Source organism: Papaver somniferum, unplaced genomic scaffold, assembly GCF_003573695.1.
Source record: "Papaver somniferum cultivar HN1 unplaced genomic scaffold, ASM357369v1 unplaced-scaffold_117, whole genome shotgun sequence".
Classification (NCBI taxonomy): domain Eukaryota; kingdom Viridiplantae; phylum Streptophyta; class Magnoliopsida; order Ranunculales; family Papaveraceae; genus Papaver; species Papaver somniferum.
Window position 1 is genome coordinate 6,624,000 of NW_020620714.1, and position 12,914 is coordinate 6,636,913.

The 12,914-nt window shown below is 35.7% G+C and overlaps 1 protein-coding gene and 1 long non-coding RNA gene across 2 annotated transcripts; one reads left to right on the forward strand and one right to left on the reverse strand.

Annotated features, from left to right (window-relative positions):
* Positions 1 to 544: 544 nt before the first annotated feature.
* LOC113329412 lies at positions 545 to 2,184 on the reverse strand. The gene is made up of 3 exons (XR_003349866.1): positions 2,038 to 2,184; positions 1,075 to 1,222; positions 545 to 567 (listed from the first exon to the last, which is right to left on the reverse strand). It is a non-coding gene; the product is annotated as an uncharacterized LOC113329412 (long non-coding RNA).
* A 1,805-nt stretch (positions 2,185 to 3,989) lies between these two features.
* LOC113329594 ((R,S)-reticuline 7-O-methyltransferase-like) lies at positions 3,990 to 5,544 on the forward strand. Its single transcript, XM_026576456.1, has 2 exons — positions 3,990 to 4,908; positions 5,038 to 5,544. The coding sequence occupies exons 1-2, from the start codon at positions 4,129 to 4,131 to the stop codon at positions 5,338 to 5,340; spliced, it is 1,083 nt and encodes a 360-aa protein (XP_026432241.1). The 5' UTR covers positions 3,990 to 4,128; the 3' UTR covers positions 5,341 to 5,544.
* Positions 5,545 to 12,914: the final 7,370 nt, after the last annotated feature.

Genomic DNA, 12,914 nt, shown 5'->3' on the forward strand with positions numbered 1-12,914 from the left:
CCAAAATTATATATAAATGGCAAATAATGTCATTGAACAGAAAATATGCGAAAATACACATTTTTGCTGAGTACTGATTTATCTCAATCAGGTTCGAGCTTTACAACATGAGACTACGGAGAATGAAACTTGCAGAAACCATAACAACCACGAGACTAACGGGGAGTATTTTGTACGCCTTCTTTTAAAGCAGACCCTTCACTATACTGGGAGTTGAAAATCATAATCAAGTTCGTACAAGTGACACATTTAAATTAAAGCTGATAAAGATAAAGACTATAAATAAGAACATAAGAGAAACACTAATGCTAGACTTAATGATGAACTGAGTCGTGGGTAGACAGACAAGTACCTTGAGCACCATTTTCCTTATTAATGACCAGAGGTTAAGTATTGTTATATGACAATCGAAAGATTAATCACAAGAGATAGTATTTGACACTCTCAACCTGATGACAATCAAAAAGATGTACAGTACCTGCCATTGCAGATTGTGAACTCGCAGAACCTAATATTCTCTCCACTGAAGACTGATGTCGAGGAACATCTCACGGGTATCTTGACAATCTGCGGAACAGTATCCAGTTGCTCAAGTTAGATGAGAAGTCAAAAATAAATTTAAATTCAGATAACTAATGTCCTGTGTTACAACGATACGCCTAAAAAAAAGATCCAGCCTTATCGATACGTATTTATACGGATACGCGTACTAATACTCTGAATAATTCAAGATACAACTCAGTTAGAAAACTTTGACTAAATATTAGATGTCAATAACTTAATATTAGAAAATTTAGATATATTACTAGATTCTATGAGAAGTTTTAACTATAGTGATAAAATATTAGTTCCAAATCTGTCCACTGATCTTGCTCTAGACTTTCTTCCTTCTTATCCAGACTTTTGTTAAGTTTCTATCTTATATAATATATTTATGCTAAATTATTAATATGTCGTATCACCGTATTTTAGTTTTTCAAGTTGATGTATCATAGTAGCGTATTTGTATCTTGTATCCAATACCGTATCCGTATCATTGCAACACAGCTAATGTCAAATAAGGCCAGTGCCAACCTTAATTTCTCTGCCCCGTATCCAACGTTCTTCTCACCACCAAATAAATTTCCATATCATGACGATTAACCTCATCCGCTACATATCTCCTAGAACTTTGCTCTTCTGCAATTTTATGTTTAACTCCTTCTTAATTATCCACCTGGTACTGTAAAATAATTTATTATTGAAAAGAATTTGAGGTACAACGTAATACCAGGACACAAATTCACTACTCTTTTCGCCAAGAAAAGCCAAATCATCCCTGGCTTGAGGCTGGTACAAGCAAGAAACTAAAATAAAATATAGGTTACAATGGATGGAGTTTTGGAGTACAAGATGGTTTGGGTGCTACTTTGTTTCGGTCTTAGGGGGTAATGCAGCTGAGGGTGGTCTGCTTGATGTTCATATTCACACAACGAGCAATTGAAATCGCTTACAAGAGTACCTACTGATACCATAAAATACAGGATTTACAAGAGTACCTATTGATCATTGATGATTCCTGGTAAGTACCAACATTCCTCCCATTAAAGTTCAAAACTAAAATAAAATATAATGAGCAAACTACAACCTCATTGAAACAACTTTCAGCTGCGATTCAAGGTACTTACGAACACAGTTATGCAAATTATCAGTAGTCAAATTTTATATTGTTATCATCCAATGAATCAACTGAAAACATTCCACAATTAAGCAAATTCCAGATTCACAAAGCACAAATAAAGCATTAACTCACCTATTTAGGGTTTCCCAGTAACAAAAAACAATAAAATTAGGAAACTAAACCAAACACAGGAGAAATAGCGCCTATAAACATAAATCCATCTCAAAAACGCAAATCTAAATTGAATCCTAGATTCTCAAAACACAAATACCAAACAAATTTACAGAGAAATCGAATTGGTATATGTTTAGATTCACCAAATATCAACAAATTTAAAAACGATAAGAAAAATCTATCCAAGGTTTTAATCGAATCACCTGAATCACTAATTCCACGATGATCCTCACTTGCATTCTCTGTGAATGAAGAGAAAACATGACATAACGGCCGTCTTAGTCTTCCATGTATGTTGTTTTGTTTGTCAGTTTGTGAGAAGGGTGCTCAAAGTCGGAGGGTAAATATGAATCGTACAAACCTCTAGATCTATTACCACCCCTTGATACGACAATAATGTCATACATCATCATGTACTCCATATTGTTACACATCATGGTCAGACTTTAAAATGCTGATCTTAACTGAGCGTCCCACTTCAAGGAAGTGACGGACCACTTCCAACGACCTCTTAATTGAAGGTCCCCCACCCCAAATGATTTTGATTTCCTCTTGTTTTTTGATAGAGAGATCTTTATGAATTAATGTAAATAATAAACGTTTGATATTTTAATTGGAGGTAATCGTGGTCATAAATCCTAGGTATAGATAGTCACTTTATCTATCTGAACATCGACAACATCCCTCATTCTTTTTCTTTTTCCTTTTAAAATTGAAGAACATAAAAATTATTTTCTGTTAATAAAAAATCAACTTTATTTTTTCTTTTTTTATCGTTGGGAAGCCTGACCTAACATTGTAGATAATCGTTTTTTTTTATTATTATTTTACCGGCGGGGAAGCCTGGCCTAACATTGTAGATAATCGTTCTACAATAATCATTGTAAATTATTGTAGCAACCTCTGTAAGAGCTTCTCCAATGGAATGTGTGTGAAGGAAAAAGTCTTCATCCACATAGGATACACAACCATTTTTATAAAAAATCATTTCCAACCCGTTGATATGAGGATGATGTGGCAAAAAAAAAGTTAGACATCCTCTAAGTAAACCTCTAGTTTTAGACATTCACTTAGAGGATGTCTTCCCATCATAGTCACACTTTTATTAATAAAATCATTAAAAACAAAAATGAAATTAATTTTAACCAATTATTCACCTATAAATAAGTAAAAGAAGGATACAACACTCTATGGGTTGGAGATAAAATTTACTTTCTCCTAATATTTACGATTTTATGCCTAGAGGATGTCTTAAAAGTGAAGCCACATAGGAAACATCCACATTTACCATTGGAGAAACTCTAGGATAACCATATGTAATTATGTGCCAACTTTAAGACCTTTTGTTTGGTTGTCTTTTTTGCCCTTATAATACAATAATATACTCCCTCCGTTTTAAGAAAAATGATACTTCCACTTTTTCATTTTTACCTAAAAAACGGATGTAGTATTAACTAGGTCCGAGTAAGGATGCACAAGAACCCGCCCTGAGTCCACGTACCGGTCTGGAATCGAAAAAATCGGACTGAAACGGTACCAGAATCGAAGTGAACGGTACATGAACCGGTTCTCAAATTTCAATCCCGATCATACAGTGACCGGTTCTGGGGTAAGTACCTGTAATACTAGCTTAAATATCACGGTGAATAATAGACGTTTGATATTTTTTGGAGGTAATCGTGGTCATAAATCCTAGGTATAGATAGTCACTTTATCTATCTGAACATCGACAACATCCCTCATTCTTTTTCTTTTTCCTTTCAAAATTGAAGAACAGAAAAATCATTTTCTGTTAATAAAAAATCAACTTAATAAAAAATCAACTTTTTTTTTTTTCTTTTATCGTTGGGGAAGCCTGACCTAACATTGTAGATAATCGTTTTTTTTATTTATTATTTTACCGGCGGGGAAGCCTGGCCTAACTTTGTAGATAATCGTTCTACAATAATCATTTAAAATTACGATTTTATACCTAAAGGATGTCTTTAAAGTGAAGCCACATAGAAAAAATCCACATTTACCATTGGAGAAACCCTAGGATAACCATGTGTAATTATGTGTCAACTTTAAGACCTTTTGTTTGGTTGTCTTTTTTGCCCTTATAATAAAAAGAATAAGACGGGGGGGTTGGTTGTGGTATGAATAAAGAGTACTTTTTCCAAGTCCGAGTTAGTCTAAGGAGCCATTATATCCCCTCATTTCTGTGGTGTCCATCAGTTCAGTAATTAGCAAGAAAGCTAGAGTGACATTATATTAGGAAATCAGATCTCTCTGATCAATTAGCCAACATAGAGATGGATCATACTCGTGAAGAAGAAAAACGATTCAAAGGGCAAATAGAAATGTGGGAGCACATATATGCATTTGTCGATTCAATGGCATTGAAATGTGCAGTTGAACTTGGTATACCAGATATCATAAACTCTTATGGTCGTCCCATCACAGTGTCAGAGATCATTAACAACTTCTCAACAACCACATCATCATCATCATCATCATCTCCGAATATCGACTATCTTACCCGTGTAATGAGATTGTTGGTTCGCAAGCGCATATTTTCTTTACATGTTGATGAAGAAAGCAGTCAAATTTACTATGATTTAACTCCATCATCCAGATGGTTATTGAGAGACTCTCAATTTAATTTATCACCGCTTCTTTTAGCGCAACTTGATCCATGGCTACTTAAACCATGGCAATATATGGGAAAATGTGTTAAAGAAGGTGGTTTTCCTTTTGAGAAGGCTCATGGAGTTGAGATTTGGGATTGTGCCTTAGCTAATCCACAATTTAATCACCTCTTTAACGATGCAATGAGATGTACAGCAGAGATAATAATCGACGCGGTGTTGGTCAAGTACAAAGATGGATTCAATGGGATCGAATCACTGGTTGATGTTGGTGGTGGGACTGGGATAATGATCTCCGAGATTGTTAAGGCTAATCCTCATATTAGAGGTATTAATTTTGATCTACCTCATGTAGTAGCTACGGCACCTGAACAACAAGGAGTTGAGCATGTTGGCGGTGATATGTTTGTTCATATTGCAGAAGCTGATGCTGTCATCATGAAGGTTAGCTCACTTTTTTTATTTGCTTATGAAACCATAACTTGTAGCTGATTTTGCAGTTAGATGCCAAATATGGCCAGTTTTTACTAAGAATTTATATAGAATCTAATTTATGTGGTGTGTCGGATGCAGTGGATATTGCACGACTGGGGTGACGAAGACTGTGTAAAGATCTTGAAAAATTGTCATAAAGCAATAGCAAAGAAGAAGAATGGGAAAGTAATTATTGTAGATTGTGTACTTCGACCAGATGGAGGTGGTTCATTCGATAACACAGGATTTGCATTTGATCTACTGATGATAGCACATACTTCGGGTGGAAAAGAAAGAACTGAAGTCGAATGGAAGACGTTATTGAACAATGCAGGCTTCCCTCGCTTCAATATAATTCCAATTCCAGCATTTCCTTCCATCATAGAGGCATTTCCAGAATGACTGCGAAGTCATATCAGATGTAATTGTCTGTTGAATAATAAATTTGTTGTGTTTGTATTATCTCTCTCTCTCTCTCTCTGATAAGGAAATGTATGCTTGTGTCCTCCTGTATTTGATTTACTTATTTTTAATGGGTGGCGCGTATTTGTACTGTTTGTCATGTTCGCTTGTATCAAAGAGCCTTTATGTTCTCATAATTCTTTCTGTTTCGCTCTTAGGGTGTAGTGTTATTTTGCGCACAAAATTGGTTAAAAAGACCAAAATCAATAATTCCTGGGTGAAATGGACAGTTAGATTTTGATATTGTTTAAATGGACAAAAATGTAAAAATAGGCAGGATGTAACCAGTTTCATCGTGCCCATTTTCAAATATTTTTTCTTATTTTTAATTTACACAGGATGTATCCGGTTTCATCCTTATTATTTTTTAAATTTAAGCTATGATGAAACCAGTTTCATACTTACTATTTATTTTTTTGGCCATTTCACCCAAATTATTTTTTACTCGTCCATTTGAACCGTGATTTAAAAATATTTGGACAAATGACTCGGTTTCGGTTTTTGATACGGGTCGAGCGTAGCTTGATGCAGGGCAAGAAGTGGAACCATAGAAGGGCCACTAGCAGAAGTGCCAACATGACTACCATCACCTCCACTTTTACTGCCACGGAAAGAGAATTTGGCGCTTCTTTTGTATTTTCGTAGTTATGTTTGATTATTGTAACTTTTGATATGTTTTCAAACTTGTTTCATGATTATTTTAACTTTTGTTTTTGTTATATATCAAAAACTTAGTTTAAGGTTTGTTTGTCTTCAACCGAATTTATGGCGTTGAACTTGTTGATTATATTCTCTTATCTTAGTTTAAGGTTTGATTGTTTCTGTTGAAAACGCATACAGACCCTCTCTCTCCCATATAATACCCTCTCTTTAACACTTCAAACCCTAGCGCTTAAACCTGTTCTTTTCCTCAGATCTGTCCTTTTTTTGGACGAATCGGAGGAGAGGTGTTCGGTTTACTAACCAATAAAAAAAAAGGGTGTTCAGTTTAGTTGATAGGTTAGCGATCTGTTTTTTTTTTTTTTTTTTTTTTTTTTTATGTTTTAGCTTAGATTTGGCCATTTTGGTGTCTTTCTCTTGATCTGTGGATTGTGGAGGCAAGCGGTAGGGCTATTATATGCTCGTACGGCGACCTCTGCTTGATGGCGGTACTAAGTTATTATATGTTGTTTCAGATGTTTGTAAGAACCGATTGGGGTTCATTTGGATCGATCTTGTTTTTCAGGTTACCTACCACTAGGGTATCCATAAGCACCATCATCAGTTATTAATCGTCAAAGGTGCCGATTTCTGATGGTACTTAGTCAGAAAATCAACCGGAGGGTTTGCACTGGTGGCAGCGCAACTGTGTCTAATTAGGGTTTCATCTGGGATCTTGTTTTTAGGCTTTGAAGAGGTTGTGTTGTGTCTCATGGGCTTCCTGTTCTTACAGTTGTAAGAGATATTTTTGGGTTATCTCATTTTATATTTTACTCTTCCAATCGGAAGTTTATCTCCATGTAATTTTTAGTTTCCGGTTTGATTGCAATAATTCTTATTTCTTCAATATAGTACTCTCTCTTTCACGATCATAAAATAAATAAATAAATAAATAAATAATAAGCACCATCACCACCTACTTGGATGTGGTTATCCACCACTACCTCCAAATCATTGACTTAAGTCAAGTCAATATTAGCTGACTTGACTATACAGAACATACTCTAATATACCTCCTCAATCTGAACAAGTAAACAAACATGTACAGATTGTATAAGACACTCAACAAGAGCCTGTATGTAAGACACTCAACAAGAGCCAGTCTATAGGACAATCAAAGAAATAAATGCTCAAAAAGAGCCTACAAGACAAGAAACATAACCGATGCTCAACAAGAGCCAATCTGACAAAAAATACTAGACGCTCAACTGCCCAGTAATGAATTTGATTACTAAATGAAGTAAGCATGTTTTATGGTCTGTATATACCAATCAATACAAAATGAAATAAGCATATTTCATGGTCTGTATATACCAATCAATTACAGACCATGAAACATGCTTACTTCATTTTGCAATCATGTTTGAACCATCCTCTTCTTTTGCCATATCTAAAATTTTTGCCATATCTAAAATTTGAGAGGGAAAAATGTTTCTAAACTTTTAGATCTAAATCCCAAGCATAGAAAATTCTTCTCACTACACCAATAACTTGCTTAGCCGTGGGTTCAGCTTGCATTATGCAAGTGCCCAAGAACGATAAGATACGTTGACAACATTCTAGATTATCGAGGACTGGTTTCCTTTGTTTTCACCTAGCAAACAAAAGAACTTTTAATGGTTAGGTATTGTTTCGTCTAATCAAATATCTCAACTTACTTTGTTACTTTTATATTTTACTGTCTTCTTCTCTTTTTTCTTCTTTTGTTAAACAACAACCCAACTCAACTTATTCAGTAGATAGAACCATCCGTGATCACCATGCATTCCCCATACATGTTCACGAGATTATACATTATTGCAAGACACGTAAGGTTAGACCCGTGATATTATTGCAACGCAAGATGATGAGAACAACCACTATGTGCGGATCCTAGGATCCCATTACCCACGATCGTCATGCTTTTTCTTTTTTGTTGTTGAATGGAAAACGGGAAAATACAGAGTAAGAGCCACTAGCAATGGACCAGCAAGAAAGAAATTATCAGAAGCCTGGTATGTTTGTTTATTCTAAATTGGAACGATGATAGATATGATTTTATCATCTCGATCGAATCTCAACTGCCCAGTAATGAATTTGATTACAAAATGCCACAACTTTTGTTTATATAAAATTAGAAAGAAAAGACAACAGTAAGCGTGTTTCACTTTCTATCTGTATCAATAGATACAGAATTCCGTATCAAAACAAAAAAATTTGATATAAACTAATCACTGATGGCATATTAACTGTCAGTGACACATGTTTTTTTTGTACTTAGGTACTAATCACTTATACTACTATACTTAGAATTCTTCAATATTTTGTTTTCTATTTTTTGAAAAAGCCGAGATCAAGCTGAACAAGAAATACTGAAAGAGCACTTTCCAAGAGGCTAATAGATTGTCTGGCCATTTCGATTTTTCTGTTTGGTTGTATGATCAAAGTCGAAGATTCGGATAAGGAGAAAATACTAGCTGGCTCTAACTTTTTTGCCTAATCTAAAATTTGAGAGGGTCACGGAAATTTTCATTTGTATTAAATTTTTGGATCTTAAATCTGCATAATAGAAAATTCTTTTCTTTTTTTTTTTTGATTAGAAAGGAGAATTTTATTGAGAAAAGAAGAATATACAATGATTTACAAGAGGTAGATAAAGCAAAAAGAAGAAAAAACTATCAGATTAGTGAAAAATAACATCCCAATTACAGATGGAATTTGAAAAATTTATATAAAACTTGTTGTCATCAGGTGTAGCTGTTGGAACAAAGGAGAATATTTGGTTTCTCTATTTGGATTGGCTTACACTGCAAGAAAATATTCTCTAGATATGTTGCTATCTATACGAATATGTGGCATGTATAGGATATATATATACACGTCTTGTAAAACCTCCATCGATAATAAGAAACCCTAATCATTCTTCTCCCGTGGACGTAGGCTATAGCCGAACCACGTTAAATTGTGTTTCTTCTTTTAATCTGTTTTAGTTAACTGCATAACATCTTATGCAGATCCAATATTGACTGCATAACATCTTATGCATACTGCATAACCTCTTATGCATACTGCATAACTTCTCATGCATACTGCATAACATCTTATACATAACAACATGGTATCAGGGGATCGTTAACGATCCTGGCCGTTTCTCTGTAATCAAGTTTCGTTTCTCTGTGTGTTTACTATGGCACAATCAGATCAAAATACTAGTTTGCGTTTAACCTCTGTCTTGCTGAATGATGTCAATTATGTCAGCTGGTCTAGGGATGCTGCTCTTGCTCTTGGAGGTAAAAGAAAGTCTGGGTAGATTGGTAAGAATAGTACTTGTCCAGATGCTAAAGATCCAAAGTATGAAGATTGGATTGCTGATGATCAACTGGTTCGCACGTGGCTTCTCCAGTCGATAGAACCACATATTTCGGAAATTTTCTCGTTTTCAGAATCTGCAAAGGATTTATGGAAGTCTGTTGCTAGTCTGTATGGCTTACGGAATAATGCTGCTCGGGTGTTTGAGCTGAAGCGTGAGATTGCTGGGGCTGCACAAGGTACGAAAAGTTTTACTGAGCATTTTGGTTATTTAAAAAAGAAGTGGGATGAATTGGATACATATCGTCCTCATACAACTGATGCAAAAATTCTCTTAAAGAGAGTTGAGGAGGATAAATTTTTTGATGTGCTCAGTAGCCTCACATTAGAGTATGAATCTCTTAGAAGCACTATTCTCATGAGTGCTGAATTGCCAAGTTTGTCTAGTGTCTGTGCGACTGTGCAGCGTGAAGAGACACGTAAGAAAGTTATGAATCATGTTTCTAAAATCATTGTAGACCTGGATGCTGCTGAATCCAGTGCTCTTCTGAGCTCCAGAGATGATAACGAAGAGCCATGCCATCTGATAAGGACAAGACTTCTCGTGCTAAGGGTAAGAGAGAAATTTTTCATTGTGATCATTGTAATAAAACTGGTCACACCAAGGATCGTTGTTGGGATATTTATCCTCATCTTAAAGCTAATTTTGACAAAAATAAGCTTGCTCGAGCTGCTGTAGCTGATAATTCATCCTTTACCATAGACCAGTTGAAGGATTTCTTTCACCAGTTGAGTAATAAGAATGAGCGCAAGGCTAATCATACTTCAGGTAACCTGCTAGCCTTTCTTACTACGCCTGTTTCCAAACGCCATATTTGGATTATTGATTCAGGAGCTACAGATCATATGGCAAATGATCCTTCGTCAGTTCATGCATTTATTCGCAGCTCTCATAAAAATGTGTCTGTTGCTAATGGCTCTACTGCTCCTGTGTTGGGCAGTGGGAAAGTGCATTTTTTTCTAGATTGTCCGCCATCTAATGCACTTGTTTTTCCCTCGTTTCCTACTCAGTTGTTATCTATTGGTCAAATCACTAATTCTCTGAATTGTGATGTTACATTTTCCCCTACCTCGGTCATCTTTCAGGATCGAAAGACGAAGAAGACGATTGGTAGAGGCATTTTTTCTCATGGATTGTACCTGTTACGATCTAGTGACATGGCATGTCTCACTCAAAGATCAACTCCGCAGTTTCTTTATCATCAAAGACTTGGATATCCTTCCAGTCGTGTTTTGTCTAGGATTTTTCCCACATTTTCTGTTCAGTCTCATGTCTGTGATGTTTGCCAGTTTTCTAAACAATCTCGTTTTCCATTTCCTAACTCTGTGACTTGAGCTACAATGCCTTTGAATTAATTCATTCTGATTTATGGGGTCCTGCTCCAATTGATTCTTATGATGGGTATAAATATTTTGTTATCTTTATAGATGATTGGTCACGTGCTACATGGATCTATTTACTCAAATCCAAAACTGAAGTTTTATCTGTATTTGCGGATTTTCATTGTATGATACGCAACCAATTTGATGCACAGGTTAAAATTTTTAGATCAGATAATGGCACTGAGTTTGTCAAAGGCCCTCTTCCAGGTTATTTGCGTAGTCATGGTATTATCCATCAAACTAGTTGTGTTGGTACTTCACAACAAAATGGTGTTGCTGAAGGGAAACTTCGTCATATTCTGGAAACAACCCGTGCTCTTATGATTCAGATGCATGTTCCAAAGAAATTCTGGTCTCATGGTTCTCTGACGGCCACTTACTTGATCAATCGTATGCCTAGTCATGTGCTTGAGTTCAAATCTCCACTAGAAGTTTTAAAACATCATCAGCCTGACATTTCTCATCTTAGAGTTTTCGGTTGTGTGTGTTATGTACATTTACAGGCAAAGCATCGTGATAAACTGGATTCACGGGAAACTAAGTGTGTGTTCTTTGGTTACTATTCTACAAAGAAAGGATATATTTGTTATCATCCACCCACTAGAAAGCTACATATTTATCGTGATGTTGTGTTTGATGAAACAATGGCTTATTTTCAGTGTGATTCTGGCAGTCGGTCTCAGGGGGAGTGTTATACAGATTTGGCACCACTTCCAGTTATTAATGAGATACCTACTGCAACAGATTCCCACAGAGATAATGGTGATGGGGTAGAGTTGGTGGACTTACCTACTGCAGTGTTGGACGTGCATAATGAAGCATTTCATGAAGAAGCTTCAGACAATAATGTTAATGTTACTGATTATAATACAAGACTACAAGATGTGTCGCATCAAGTTCCAGAAACTGAGATTATGGTTCCACAACCAGTGGTACCAATTGTCAGAACCTCAAATCGTGAGAAGAAGGCTCCATAGAAATACAAAGATTTCTTTACATATCATTCCGCTGCGTATCCTATACAAGCACATTTAACTTATGATCATGTAGGTTCTTCACAGTCTGCATTTCTAAGTGCTATATCCAGTCATCAAGAACCTAAAAACTATAATGAAGCAAAGTCTAATCCAAAATGGAGGGCACCAATGGAGAATGAATTACATGCTTTATATGTAAATAATACATACAGTATTGTCAAGTTTCCTCCAGGGAAGAAGACTGTTGGATGTAGATGGGTGTACAAAATTAAATACAGAAGTGATGGAACTGTTTAGCGTTATAAGGCAAGATTAGTGGCAAGAGGTTTTACTCAGAGATATGGAGAAGACTACACATAAACTTTTGCACCAGTTGCAAAGATGAATACTTTCCGTGTTCTTATGTCTCTTGCAGTTAATAAAGATTGGAAATTGTTTCAGATGGATGTGAAGAATGCATTCTTACAAGGTGATCTAGAAGAAGAGGTGTATATGAGTATACCACCTGGACACCCTCGAGAAGGAGAGAGTAATATGGTTTGCAAGCTTAAGAAGGCAATATATGGTTTAAAGCAATCACCACGTGCATGGTATGCAAAGCTAAGTTCAGTACTCATCCAGAATACGTTCAAAAGGAGCTCTGCCGATTCTTCCTTGTTTATTAAAAGAAGTAATCTTGGTACAACTATAGTTCTAGTGTATGTTGATGACCTTGTGATTACATGAGACAATCAACAAGAAATTAGAAATCTTAAAGCAATGCTTCATTCCAGATTTGACATCAAGGATTTAGGAATACTGAAGTATTTCCTGGGATTATAATTTGCTTACTCAAAGAAGGGTATTTTTATGAATCAAAGAAAATATGTGGTGGACCTGCTGAAGGCTACAGGAAAAATGGGAGTAAAGCCTTGTGATACTCCTACAGAAATTGGCAACAAATTTGATAATGATGGTGATGTGTTAAGTGATATTGGGTCATATCAAAGGTTAGTAGGCAAGTTAATTTATCTCACTATTACCAGACCTGACATAGCACATGCAGTAAGCTTAGTCAGTCGTTATATGCATACACCTCGTGTTAAACATCTGAATGCAGTAACTAGG

What these genes read in the sequence shown, in the direction of transcription:
- LOC113329594 (XM_026576456.1), top strand. Translation starts at nt 4,129, where the DNA reads ATGGATCATACTCGTGAAGAAGAAAAACGATTCAAAGGGCAAATAGAA. An exon ending in CTGATGCTGTCATCATGAAG is followed by an intron (nt 4,909 to 5,037) that starts GTTAGCTCACTT and finishes TGTCGGATGCAG; the next exon opens with TGGATATTGCACGACTGGGG.